At 38.9% G+C, this 15,099-nt stretch overlaps 1 protein-coding gene across 1 annotated transcript in view; it reads right to left on the bottom strand.

The window, feature by feature from the left end:
• Positions 1–15,099, bottom strand: part of grm5b (glutamate receptor, metabotropic 5b) — a 57,534-nt gene that overhangs the window by 11,834 nt on the left and 30,601 nt on the right. Inside the window, exons 7-14 of the mRNA XM_086079976.1 lie at positions 7,581–7,816; positions 6,531–6,652; positions 4,837–4,961; positions 4,589–4,757; positions 4,199–4,325; positions 1,363–1,480; positions 990–1,176; positions 575–733 (exon numbers count right to left, since the gene is read on the bottom strand). Coding sequence (XP_085936102.1) covers positions 575–733; positions 990–1,176; positions 1,363–1,480; positions 4,199–4,325; positions 4,589–4,757; positions 4,837–4,961; positions 6,531–6,652; positions 7,581–7,816 — 1,243 coding nt within the window. The remainder of the gene's footprint in view (positions 1–574; positions 734–989; positions 1,177–1,362; positions 1,481–4,198; positions 4,326–4,588; positions 4,758–4,836; positions 4,962–6,530; positions 6,653–7,580; positions 7,817–15,099) is intronic.

Raw genomic sequence — 15,099 nt, 5'->3', positions numbered from 1 at the left:
TTACCTAAAAATGTTGTTACAAATAATGTTCTTCTAACTCATACAAATGTCCAAATCTAAAACAGAGGATACATTCAGACATTCAGTATCCATTGTTTGAACATATGACACACCTGGACAATAATAATCCAAAAGCTTGCTCAATTGATTAATAGGTGAGGTCAAACCCAAGGCAAAATACCAGTAGCTGCAGAAGGGAATTGTTCAACTGCTGGAGAATACGTACTACACCTGACTGACTTTGGGAGAAGACTAGTTTTTAGAAAATGAAATAAATAAATCAATGAATAAATAAATAAATAATAAAATGATGTATTTGTTGATTGATTGATTTGAACATTATGTCAAATGTAATGAAAAGTGACTATTGAAAATTTATGTTAAAAGTTCAGTCTATCTTTAAATACCTAGAAAAGTGCTTTTAACGTGATGAATTATTATTACTATTATTATTATTAGTAGTAGTAGTAGTAGTAGTATAAATCTGTGAATTGTGTGTCGTTCAACGCATGTGTCAAAACTCCAGCCACCTATTTTCAAGAAAAGAAAAAAAAACAGAAAGGACGACCCTCACCTGGGGTGGCTCCATGAGGAAGAGTGCTACAATGATGCTCAGTTGTAATAGTATGAGCAGGAAGGCAATGATGAGTTGAGCGCAGGCAGACATGAAACGAGGCTTCTTTGTACAAATCTTTTTCTTGCTGCCTGCCAGGATCCGTGCAATGCGGTTGGTCTAGAAGCACAATGCAAATAATATCAAGTCAGTTTTAAGATCATGTCCACTCACCTTTTCACTGACCCGTCTGATTTAATCAGCCCCATTTACTTCATGATCAATCTGTGCCATATACAGTACATTCTTTTGCATTGTTCTCTCCAGCATCTGGAAATAATTTGTACATAGCCCCTGTAGACCAAAAGCAACCAAGTGGGGAACGCGTAGTCCAAGGGTGTAGACCTGAATAGCACAGTACTTGTCCAATCCTCACCTTAGTGACCAAAGCAGAGTAGCTCATGGCAGGTGACAGGCCAATTCCCAAGCGTTGGAGGTAGCAATGGATGACGTGCGGTTTGGCGATGAGGCTGAAGGTACACAGGTAACCCAGGCAGATACCTGCCAGTATTATATAGCAGAGCTCCCTGCTGGAGGATTTCACCACAGGAGTGTCCCTAAACCTAAACGGAAGGAGAATACTTGACATACATTCTATAGGTAGTCAGAAGATTATGCATGTTGATGAAGAACATTTGATTAGTTTTTATTGCCTTCTATATTTTCTTACCATTTAATTTTACAATTGATTAACGTTACATTAATAGAATGTGAACGGTGTACAGGACGCATTGTCTGCGATTTGTTACCTAATGAAGACGGCAGTGACAAAGAATGTGGCCATGAGCCCAAGGCAGGCGAATACGACGGCAGCGATGGGTTCGGGGTCTCCCCATCGGAGGTACTCCACCGGGATTGGATCACATCCTGGTTCAAGAGGAAACATTCATTTAGCAATTCAGAAGGAAAGTTGAGAGACAACCTTTCAAAGATGTGCGGTCACTGAATATGATTAATTTTTTTATCCACGTAAACTGTTGTATAAATATTGTATCCCTTTTTCCAAAATGTCAATCGTATTGTGTAAGTCTTTATTTCTTGCACTTTGTTTCCAAACTCTGTCGTCACTTGAGCTTAATTATCAGCAGTGCCATGCCAAGAAGAGACATTAATTAAAGGGACAACTGTAATTATGGTCATTCTGCATGGTTGCTGAAATTATCCATCTAGTGTGGATCTACAGTAGAGTAGCAGCAGCAGCTGCATACGTCCGTCAATCTGTTTTCTCGCGATTTCATCTTGCTTGCTCAGATTTTCAGTCGCTCACACTAGCCATCCATGGTTGTCATTGCTTTCCCATCTGCATAGTCATCATCATCATCAGGCACACAAACTAGTGGCGAGTTTGAGTGAATCAGTGTAAGGTTTTGTGTGTGTACATAACGTTATACATTTCAAAAGTTTTTTTTTCTTTTTTAGAGAAAATAGTAGGTCACTTCCTGTCCCTTCAAATATGGTGCTGAGCTATGAGAGTGGCCTAAAATTTTTTGCTCACTAGTACACACCCTGCGCTCCAAAACCAAACACGCGGCTGTGGTGCGATCGATCCCCGAGTTTGGTGGACGCCGTGGGTTACACTACATACACAGGTCCATCCGTCGCCAATGCGCATCCACAGGGAGGTCTGAGTATCAATGCGTAGGAGTGGCTGGATAGATTACATAGCCATTAAACTACTTGTGCTCCATTTGTAAATCAGGTGACTTTAACTAGTTGAAAGTGAAGGTTGTATGAACTGCAATGGTTACTAAAAACAAAAAAATATATAAACATTTCTTGAGTACATTTAATGCATGCCTTTATTTTTTTTCTCAACTTGATACACTGTCTAATTTATTGCAGAAAGACAAAAACTGAACAGTCACTAAAAAGACCTCCTTTCCAGGCTTGAAGCACACACACACACACACACACACACACACACACCCACACACACACATACACACACAAAATAACATTAGAGGCCTTCAAAAGGAAGGTTTTGGAGGGATACGTCAATACTGCATAAGATTTAAGACTTCAAATGCATCCAAACTTTGGGACTCTGGAACTTTACTGACCAGAGAAGAACCCCAAAGCCAGAAAGTAATCCTCTCTTTCTGCTTTTTTCACTCTCCCTCCCAACCGCTTCAGTCTGACTCCATTTATCTCCTTTTCTCACATTCTCTGTTCCATTTTTTTTTAGTTGAAGTCACTTTTCTCAACTGTATTTTCATGTTTTGTCCTTTATTCACTCTAACACTCTCCTATTAATTGTCATGGTTTTCATAGCAACTACAGAGCAGCCACTGCCTTCCTACCTCTCTCAATTGGCTTTTCATCTTTGGCTCTCCCGCTCCTCATTTCTTCATACACAGTAAATTATGTAGAGTAAATTTGACTCTAAACATAATCTATTTGATCCCACTCTAAACCGAGTAAAATTTATACTTGGAAGAAAGTAAAAACATTTTTTTTTTTTTTAAAGATACTCAAGGGATGAGGAACAAACCCACAACTTCAGGTTGGGGGACAGACAATCTACTCCCTGAGCCATGCAGGTCCTACTCTGTGTTAGTTTATCACTGGTCAGCTGGAATATTAACTCTTTTGGTCTTCTTTTGGATATAAGCAAACAGTAGGAGCGGCATAGCTCAGATGGTAGAGTGGCAGTCTCCCAAGCTGAAGGTCGTGAATTCGTTCCTCAACCTTTGTGTAACTTTTTTATTGTTATTATTTAAATTGAAAAAACTAGTAAATTTGAGTCAAAATCTCTCCTTGCAAAATCGTAGTGAAAAGTCTTTGGGGTTTTTTCATGGGATCGGCCAATTCTCTCGTACACAGTAAAAATACTTTTACTCTCTTCCTATTGTAATTTTTACTCTGTTTAGAGTGGGACCAAATAGACTCTGTTTAAAGTCAAATTGACTCTACAGAATTTACTGTGTAGTGTTGCTGATAGTGCTCATAGTGCTCTTTATATTGGATTCTGGTGGCATGGGATCGTTATGATCCACACTTATCTCGCTACATTAGGCAACCTAATAATTCAGTGCATTGCATGCAGTTCCTCATCCTTGTGCACAATAACCACATGTGGCCAATGAGTACATAGTGTAGAGCACAATGGGGGGAACACAAAACCCCTAATGACACCATCCTTTGTGTTTATCTTTTATTCTGTGAAATATGCCTGCTCCACTAAGTGAGGAGGCTTCCGTCTCTGCCATTGAGGCTCAATTTGAATTTTCAGCAGGTTTCTATTCATGTTTTAATCATTGCATGGCAAGCAGCATAATGAGCTGCTGAAAGAATAACAAGGCAATATTCATTCGCTTCCAAAGCGGTGGAGTAGAAATACATTTTCACGGCGGCAAAAATACGTTTGCATTGAGAGCTGCTTTAAATGGAGAATAATTAAAACACTGGTGATCATGTTGGCAGCAAATTAAAAAGAACCAGGCGGCAGTGGAGGGTGGTGAACATAGAGTAATATGAAGTCATAGCTAACTGCAACAGCAATAAAATGGTGATTTAATTATAGGGAACGCTGTTTATCTGTTACATCTGTGACACTGCGAAATACAAAATACAGAGGCTGCTAACCTGTGAGGTCATCAGTGGGCCAGGAGCCAAGGTCACAAGCTCGGCAGGTGTACTCATCAAACACAAACTCATTTTCTTTACAGGGAGTACACGTCCAACAACAGCTCACCTCACCTTTACGGATCACCTTGAAAGGAAGCCACATACAGTACATTACGGTTCCGGTGTCACTTTATGCTAACATACAGGACAGATCAATTTCAGCCAGCTGTTCATATACAGTATATGTATTTCGTTGCTAAAAAAGTAATTGCAATAAAAATATAATTTATTAATTCTTGTGCTCAAATAGCTCAAGCCATCAACTGGCATTTCACTCAGCAAGAAAGCATTTGTCCCTTTTTAACCAAGGTTAGCCTTTATTGATTACTGATTGATCAGTCACATTACCTTAATCTGTCCTTTGGCGCAGGGTTCACTACAGACTGACTTGATGACAACATCCTTGCTTGACCAGATTTCGTCATCGTCTATTTTCAGTCCACGGTTGTCCCAGCTGCCCACATTAATGTAATCATAGTAGTCCTTTCCCATCTTCTTAAAATTCATGATTTCGTACCTTTAGACAAAAGTATGAAGGGTGCAATGTCTCAATCAAACACATGCAAAAAGTTCATGACATTTCACATGAACAATACCTGCCAGGCGAGTCTCCATTCTTATCAAAAAGGATTCCCTCCCCAGATACTCCAGTAAAGTTCGTTTTCATGAGGAAGTCCAACAGCGTAGCGCCATCAATAGGCCTCATGGCATCACACAGGCCCTTTGAATGCAAAAACAGACAAACGTCTTATTAACTCATTTGCTCCCAAAAACAAATAAATATAAATACGTTTGATTTTAAATATTGCCATGCTCTCAAAAACGTATTTATATGTTGTTGTTTTTAATGGGGTTTTTTTTATGCTAGAGCATGCAGAAGGCTTTAATGCAGCCTCTGAACTGAAGAGAATGTTTGAAGCAATGGTAGTTATTACAAAAATGGCCAGAATGTGGCAGCAGAGTATTAGAGATCAACCAGGGCCATTTTGCAAAATGCTATACCCCACTGTTTGAAACAGATTTGTGAATAATGATGAAACTTAGCTATATTCTAATGCTAATTCCTGCAAAACGGAAACAGATAGAAATATACTTTTTTTTCCTGATGAAAGAAGAGACTCTAATCTTTCTTTTGGTAGCTCCGTGTTTTTATAGCAATTGTACACAATATTCTGTGGGCCTTGCAAAATCAGTCAAAATCCAGTAAAACAGATGGGAGCGAAGGGGGTTGCTTCTGTAAAAATGGCTGGGAGTGAATGAGTTAATGACCTGACTCACAGATACAGAAGCCTAATTTTGACCTACACAAAATTTACTATTCCAGCAGGCGGATTATATTTTGCATAAAAGGGCAAACCAAATCATACAGTAACTACACACCATGTTTAGTCAATCAAATAATATTGTGGAAAATTAAAACAACCAGAATTTGTTAAATTTGTTTCCCCAGTATTTGCCTAAAATAACTGCCCACCCATTTTATCATAGTATAAGTATTGTAAAAGTGAGGTCAAATCTTTTTATTATTCTTGTTGACTGAAAGCAAAAGTTTGGACATCAAAACATGATTACTAGACAAGAGATCAACATTTCCTATTTTAAAGGGGAAGTCAAGCCCAAATTTTCTTTACAGTAATATAGCTATGTTCTGTAGCTTGCTACATTGCCAAGAATATTATTAGCATTGTCAACAACAACAAATATTTTTGCTTGCTGTGGTTTACAATTTAACTTATTTTCCAAATAGTCTATTGAAATAGTGAATTTAAATATTAATTTTTACACAGTATTGTATTCAAAATAAAACTTGCAATGTTTTGAATGAACGTATTTGTAATGTGTTTACATTTATTCTAGCAATAACACCAATAACCATCACTTTGGTGACCAGACCCTTTTTTTCAGACTTTAAGTCACACTATTTTTCATCGTTTGACTGGTCCTGACACTTATACTCAGGTGCGACTTGTATATATTAAATAAGAACTCAAACTAGCACCCAAAATCTCTGTTCCCACTTGTGTTAACGGCAGCGAACGAGTTCCGGTTGGCTCCGAAACGTCTGCTTTTTACTACAGAAAAAAATTATTTGTTAGTTTAAAATGGCTTACCTTAACTAAATTGACCGGTGCAAATTATACTCCGAAGCGATTTATAGTCCAAAAAATACGGTAATGGTAATCTGAAAATTTCATACAGTTTCATTTCTCCATGTATGCACCCTGCAACTGTCTTACAGTAGCTAATCATTCAGCTGTGTGTTTCTATCATCTATCAGAACAGCACCTACCTGATAGCCTGGGCAAAGTGCCCGTTGCATGTTATGCAGGCCATATGCCATCGAATAAATGGCATTGATGACGAACCCCATCTTAGTGTCCTGCGCATACTGCTGCTGGAGAGATTCTTGCTCTGCACAAGTGGGGGATGGGGCGTGGGGGGGTGGTTGATGTTTGAAGACAATTGTAATGAGAAAGGCAGCTAGATGACAATAACGCTTGATTTAATATTACCCTCTATATATTGTATGAATTGCAAAAAGGTTTTCTTTTCCAACATCAAAGACTGCCTCTCGTTGCTTCTCAGGAGCCACTTCAGCCTATCTGTCTCCTGTTCATTTATATTTCACATCCCATTTCATTAGAATACAGGAGACGTGATCCCTTTGAAGTTGTGCTTTCACAATAGTTTACCTATGAATGCAGCCAATGAAACAGAGAGGAGTGGGAGGACCACAAAGAAATAAAGGAGGCTGCTACCAGAGCCACAAAGGTGACTAGTTATTGAAAAGCCTCTCCATGAAAGTCTTATTCTGAATATGGTCTGACAAAAACAACATAATCAATTTTCCTCTAATGGAACACGCAGATATATTCACATAGCAATACATAAACACAAATATATGTTTGTTTGCTGTTTAGTAAGGCCATTATAACCACTTGTACAAACTAGAGATCCCAAATGAGTTGTGAGGATTTCTGCCTTAAATAGGCTAGTTTTAGTTGACACTGTCAGAAAGGTATCAATTTAGCAGTTTCTTTACTATTGTGAGTGTAATATAACTCCAATATTGGAATGAAATATAAGATACCTCTAATAGACACTATTAGCTATTAGCCTAGCTAATAGCTAATAGTATCTATTAGCTATTAGCCTGGCTAATAGCCAGGTGTCTATGGTTTCCTACAGTTTTTCCCCCCGATTGTAAATTAATAAATAGACTGGGAAATATGAATATACAATAGGCTTTGTTCATTATGGCATTGCTTAAACAATAAATCATGTGATGACTGAAAATGTTTAGCAATATTATGCATTAATTACGGCTGTCGCTACTTACTGCCACAGGTGCGGTTGTACTTGCTGTTTTCCTGTGGGAGACCCTTCAGTCGACAGTGGAAGCGATGTTGCCAAAATTCTGTAAACCAGGGGTTCCTGAAGTTGTTGTCAGGACGTAGTTTAAGGTAGTAGTCATCGAACCACTTCACGTCAGCTGACTGAAGCTTTATGGTTATGCCACCGGCGGCTTCCTTCACGTAACCATCCGTCACATCGTACCTGTCCGCCCATCCGTCACTGATGAGACAGAACATATAACATTACTATTAATTATAATTAATGTGTGCATGTAATTATTGTATGTTTCCTACTATTATAAAATGCTTCGTTGTAGATTCAACACACATTCAAATAACGGATTCCTCTGACAATATATAGACTATCATCACTAATAAAATCAATTAGTGAATGGCTACTTCTGTGGTATTGACACTCCTAATGCTGACATTATTAAGCAGCCAGCAGGCCATGTTATGAAAGATTTGCATTTACTGTTCAAACAGTTTAGTTTGAATTGAAGTAGACTGACAGAGATATGAAATTTGACAGCTGTCTCCCAGCTTGAGCTTCAAGAGGGCAAATATTTGTTTGGGGGGGAAAAACACCAAAGGTATAACTGCCTTTTTATAACACAGTTTGTGTCAGCTGCCGCAAGATGTAATGGCTACATTGACGTCAGAACAATCTACTTGATGAGCTACGATGTAAATCACCTGACAGTGATTCATTCATTCCCTTTATTAAACCTAAAAAAGATAGAGACAACGAATGACCGTGTGTGGCGGCTCTCTTGCATCACTTTGTAACCGAAACAAAATACACACACACCAGCCTGGGATAACGGGTCAATTAAGTATTTTGGCATCAGCTCAGCACCCAGACTGCAGTAAGATGAGTATAATGCTCGAAAAACACGCACTTAGAGATTGTTGTGATACATCACCACAGTTTGTGGTATTTTATGAATATTTGTGTTGACTGTTTCCCAAACATGCACAGATGGTACAGTGAGTGAATGAGAAAGACATTAAGAAAGAAGCGGAAGTGCACAAATATATTCTTCCTTCGCAGCGACACAACATGGCCTTAAGCGAGTCAATCCTACACTCTTTTTGCTTCCTCTATTTCTTCCTTCCCTCCTTTCTTTATTCATCTTCTTTCATCTTATCATTCCCAAATGTCTTCTTTTCTTTTAAACTTACACGTATTTTACTGACAACCATTATTCATGTATTTGGTATTTTTTTCATGTTTCTTGTTTTCCTTTCTTCTATTCTTTGCTCCTTCACATCTTCAGAGAAAGAAGGTAATTTTTATCTTATATATAACACAGTCCGTCTTGTCTGCACTAACGTATGGAGTCTCCTTAGTATCTTCAGTAAATAATATTGTTTCTCTCCCCCTATTTTCCATCTATGTGGTTAATTTGGCCTTCTGTCCCTGAGCTGTGGCCATAAATCAAAGTCGATGACATGTCTGTCATCTCCAAAATGTTTAATTGTTTAAAAATTAAATTAAAATAAAGATTATCCTCACCAACAGGAATCACATCAGTAAGACCTTGTTACCTGTAAAACTGGAGTTTAAGTTTTTAAGTTAAGTTAAGGTTAAGTAATTTTTAAGTTTCATCAGACTATGTGGGAAAATTACGTTTAAATGACCAATTGCATGGCTCATGGGATAATTCATTGCACCACAACAAGGCTTCCTGAATCTGAGGACACAGTAATTCAAACAGGGCAGTGCTCCAGACTGCCCCTAAATGGTCACTTTATGATGCGACCAACTTGGACAGCCTGGAGAAGAAAAAGCTCGAACTAAACCAATCAGAGCGCTGGCATCAGCACTGGACATGATCCTGAGATGCTGGATACATCATTAAGCCCTTTAGAAACATGATGCGCTTCGATCAATAAAATGTCTACGAAGCAGGCCACCTGATGACCCCAATCATTTACTCACGCTTCCTTTCACTGCTCTGAACCGACAGCTGTCTTCAAGATTTACCTACTTAGCTTTACTATCACTGTACGTACTCATTAAAATTGTGAACTAAACCTTTTGGTAAAGGTTCTTTAACCGCAAATATATCTTGTTAACGTTTCCTAATGAAGATATCGATTGATTATAGATAACGGATTCTGTCTTGCAACAAAGATAAAATGTGAGAGCAGGTGTTAAGGAAAACATAAGCCTTTGCATAACAGCTTTCTGTTGTTCACAATGAAAGAAAGAATGGATTTGTGGAAAAAGAAAAACGACTTTGTGAAGACTGGTGGAAAGAAGGAAGAATGAAAAGTACTTGCACAGAGACAAAACCAAAATGAAGACGCTAAGCTAAGTAATCAATCTCTCACACTGACAATAGTGTACTTTTTTTTTTAGTTCTCTCCTTCACAATGTCACATTAGGAACTGCAGCTGTGCATTTCTTCTTTCTTGTTCTTCCTGTGTTGTTCACCTTTTTTGTCTCACTTTATGTCTTTCAATTCCGTTGCTTTGACTTAACAATTACACATATATAATGAACAGCATAAATGGAAAATTCCCATTTCACTGACAAAGATGTATTACTGCCATACTGAATAATGACTAATAGCAGTATTGCCATCAGAACTGACAAACGTCGGCCAACCCCTCATAACTTTTGAAAATGGTCTACTTAATTAAAAAATGTCATGTCTTTCATCATATGGACAAAAATTATTACCACAATAAACTCATCAATGATTTTCACTCACATCACCGTCTAAGACATGATGATAAAACATGCTCATAAATAAGGGATAAGCATTGATGAAGCCTGTAATTTCTAATAATGTCCTAATGTAGTATTTGCAAGTAGTTGTATCCATAATAGGTAGAGTTAGTTAATTCAGGAAGAAGAAAAAGAAGAAGTTAGAGGAGAGTTTTCCGTGACCAACATCTCACTTCTTTTCAGAACAATAGAACATCATGTTATACAATACAAAACCTTTATTGATTTGATACATGATGCATGTTACAAAGTGTAGGTACTAGGAATAGATTTTATGACACACAGGTGTTCAAATTACTCACACTATGGAACTGTGTGGGCGATGTTTCAATAAGAGGGCTTCTATAGAACTCTACATTGTAGAGGAGTGGGATTACTACAAGCCACACATTTACGGGAAATGTATTTGCGCGAGGCATAAATACTGATCAGAGATTAGTCTGATGAAATAGTAGCTTGATCAAAATGACTGATGCTAATGACGTTCCGGTTCGCCTCTCTCCACCTCCCTCGGTCTAGGACCCAAAGGCTGTTGCCATGGTTTCCAGCCCACGCTCAACCAACTGTCTGTACTTCATGTCTCATAAAAACACACTGGTTAGAAGTATGTGTGCACAAACATATTCATCTCTCACAACACTTTACTGTTCACTCAAAAATAAACATGTGCTGCCGATAATGGAAATGTGAGTTGCACAAAAGTACATTTTGTCGATTGTAATATACAAAAGCTGTAGCACAACCTTTCAAATATACAAAGCCCTGCAGTGGGCAATTCCATTCTATCTCTAAAGAAAAAAAGTGAAAGAATCTTTAACCCATTTGCAAATTGTTAATTACATTTGATTGCTTCTTTATTGTAAAATCCATCACAAGCCTGAAGTATTTGACTAATGTGGGAAGGCGGCTTGGCGCCATAAATCAAGGCAACCCCTACTGCATATTTCATCGGAGCTAACATTCAAAACTTAAGTGCACCTTTACAAAAGTCCTTTGGGATGGCAAATGTTTGCTTGATTAATTGCTTCACTTTTTGTGCTTAATAGTAACACAAGTGCATTTCGTCAGCACAACAATTATGACTTTGATCAAAACGGTGTAGTATTGATTAGTTAGTTGAAAATGAATACCCAATCTAATTGCGCTGATGCCTTCTTTTAAATGCCCAGGGCCCAGAGTTGCGCATTTTATCATATCAGAACAGTCTCTTAAATTGACAGATTTCTTCTAACCTCACAGAAATGGATGCAAGACCAGCATTCACATTAAAGGCTGACATTTTTTAAGGAATCTCGCGGTTCCCGAGAATCCCGCGTGATGAGAGTGAATTTTACCTTTAATCACGGGATTGGGACGGGACAGGATAAAACTTGTGGGAGCTGGATTCATTCAATATCCATTTGGGAAAAAACCTTGGACAGATACACACTTGTGCAGCCATTTGTATTATTCTTTCCATATGCTTTTTTTTATTTTTATGATGCAGTCGACATCCATAATGGGAAGGGTACGGGAGTGGGAGTAATTCTGAATGGAAGCACGGCGGGACAGGATTGTTTTTTTGTTTGTTTTTTATACTATTGTCCGGGACTGGGACGGGACGGGATTTTTGCTGTGGGAGAGGGATGATCATGGGACGGGAGTGAAAATCTACTCTCGCGTTACCCTCTAATTCACATGTATGGCCACAGTGAAGTTTCCGTGATCTGACCATTTTATACAGATGACAGTCAATGACACCAGAGGAAGAGAAGCCCACATTTATCCCCACGGCACCTAGTCCAGTTTCACTCACCCCTGATGTCACACACTTCATTACACCCATCATCTTTTCTGACAATATCATCTTTGTTGTTGTTACCGTGATAAAGACTGTAGTGATTCCATGCCTGTAGAAGAATGTTGGTGGGTGCTACAAATAGGATCGTCTGATTAACAGAATGGCACTTACAGGAGACTCGTGCTCACACAACTGGCGAATCAATGCTGGACTGTTCCCCTTCCATATTGTTTATCTTATTGACTGACTTCTGATATGAGATAAAAAGAAACACACAGTATCTTGTACTACTGTATTCCCTACTACTCCCCTCCACACCCCCAACTCTCAGTATCATTTGTCTACAAAATTGATGTAAGTCCACCTCTACAGAGAAGCTATATCGTCGCTGTTTTGTGCTCTCAGACTGTCTTTTGTGTTTCAACTGTCTGATGTAATCAGCAGCCTATGAGAGTCATCCACAGACTATAAAAGCAACAGCGAAAGACACATTCTGTTTGTCGGACGATTCATCTGCTTGCCTCCACAGCCAAATGAATAATAGTTAGCTACCTAGCTCCACGTCTTTTGATCTACGATCCCTTCTCGCTGTTTCTGGCAAAAATGAAAAACCTTGAGAAGGGACCGCAAATGTGGTAATCGCCATTCCAGGATGATCGAGCTGCAATGGATGCCGAATTGGCAAACATTTACATAGTTTGTGATAGTTGAATACTTGAATAACGTTCCTTCCGAGTATCATGACTTTAAAAAAATTATTCAGCAAAGACCGAGCCCAATTCTTGCCTCCACATCGTCCATATGACTGTGCTATAAACCTTGTCCCGGATACCCCATTACCAAATTCCAAACTGTCCCAACCCGAGCAGGAAGCGTTACTCGAGTACATAACTAAGTCACTAGCTGCCGGTTTGATCCGCCCCTTTTTTTATTTTTATTTTTTATTTTTACGTTTTTGGGATGTCTGCATTCAGTTTTATTCCCAAAACATAAAACTATTTTTTTTTAATGACAAGTGTCTTTCACATAGGAGCGACGTAATACTCCTGGCGCACTCTCTGACAATGCGAGCGCCACTGCTACCTATTGTAGAGGATTTGCAATTACAATTTATTGCAGCATGGCAAAAAAAGACAAAGAAAAGAAAACACACACACCTTCCATAAGGTGCCATGCCACCCCAAACTCACCACTCAGCCCCCCCCCCCCCCCCCCACACACACACACACACCCCCTCCCGCACCGCCTTTATTGAGAAGGCCTGGCTTACACAGTTGTGGTTGGGGGTAAACTTGATCCTTCCTGAGCTGACTTTGGGTCAATTAATCACAGGACACACAGAGACAGACAACCATTCATACTTGAATTTGCACAGCCATTGTGAAAGGCAGCCCTGTGAATCACTACACTAACGATGATGCACCATTTGGGTTTGTTTAAAAAAAAAATGATTTGTGACTGGGTAATACTAATAATTGAGCAAAATATAACTTAAGGAAAAGTGTAATTCCGTTGGGAAACAAATATGAAAGTCTTATAAATATCCCCTTCCATTCGTTTTCATTACTAGACAAATCAATTCTGGAAGGACTTGCTGGAAAATAAAGAGATACGATGACAGTAAAGGTCAACAAAAAGAAAAAGCATAGAGAAAGCATTGAAGATGCATCCATACAGATTTCAAAATGTAAAATTCTAGGAGAAATTTGAAAATATCACAAAGTGTGTAGGATGCCCGCATGAACAGCAATAACGTTTAACTTGCATTCTGGGTATTGTATAATGCCCTTACTGAAGCATTTTATTGTTATTATTGCACCTCAAGCACCTGGTGCTTTACAGGAGAAATACATTGTTGGTAGAGTTTTTTCCTCCAAATGAACATAACAAATCCATATTGCAAGAAACATCAAGTTAGAGACACTTCAGTCTATTATTTGAGAAATGATGTAGTAGGCTAAGATCTGCCCCCGTACGCTTTGAGTTTCACACCTGTGCTCGCGATAGAATACTCTTGACAGACGATTTTTTTTTTTTTTGTACTTCACACGAGGGAGGTGTCATTTTGAAATTTTGCCTGGCAGATATTGTATTAAGTGAGGTAATATAACAGCAGTATAACACTGATCTCTTTCTGAGACACTCCTTAATCTTCATCACCACCGTGCCCTTTGGCTCCCTCGGTTACTTATCTTCTCATCTGTGCTTGCCAAACGCTTCCCGGCCATTCACTTCCCTTCGCTTACAATCTGTCGTGTTTCACTGAGTGACTGCCGTCTGCTCAAACTCCAAGTCATGTACTTGACTTTCAAAAGGACAGTTCTAGTCTGGGACTTGAATGAAGGTGAAGTGAAATACAGTATAAGTAAAGGAACTATTTGGAGAAGTCAATTCCCACCATTTTAATCAAGGGATGAACAAACACAGACGTGGAATGTAACCTTTTCTATGTTGATAAAATACTCACATATCCAATGGTACAGGAGTTTTACCAGAGTGTATTGTTCAATTGCAGACAACTCCGGCTTTGCTCCATTCTTTGGTTCAGGTTCAAGGGGTAGTACTCCATTGAGTCATATGTGTGTGTAACAGGGTTTATCCAGCAACAGCATGAATTCACATCTCTGCTTATTTCAGCAAAGATTCGTGGCCCAAGGCCTCATAACACAAGTACACCCACAATATTATTTTTCACCATATAGGGGCAGCACTGGGCTGCTTTAGTTACTGTACAGAAGGAACTTAATGTACTTCACAAAGTAAATAAATCAAAAGTTGCTTACTAAAAGCCCTACTAAGCTTACTTATAGCTCTGCCTTTAACTCCATCCGGCCGTTCAAACTCCGGTCCAAGCTCCACCAAATGAGACTCAACACCACCCTGTGCAATTGGACTGTGGACTTTTTAACCAACCGCACGCAGAGCGGGCAAAAACACCTTTTTCCACCCTTGTCATCAACACCGGGGCCCCTCAAGGGTGTGT

Source organism: Leptonotus elevatus, chromosome 7 (genome assembly GCF_054856555.1).
Source record: "Leptonotus elevatus isolate MCC_2025b chromosome 7, RoL_Lele_1.0, whole genome shotgun sequence".
NCBI lineage: Eukaryota > Metazoa > Chordata > Actinopteri > Syngnathiformes > Syngnathidae > Leptonotus > Leptonotus elevatus.
This window is presented reverse-complemented; position numbering and strand designations above follow the sequence as displayed.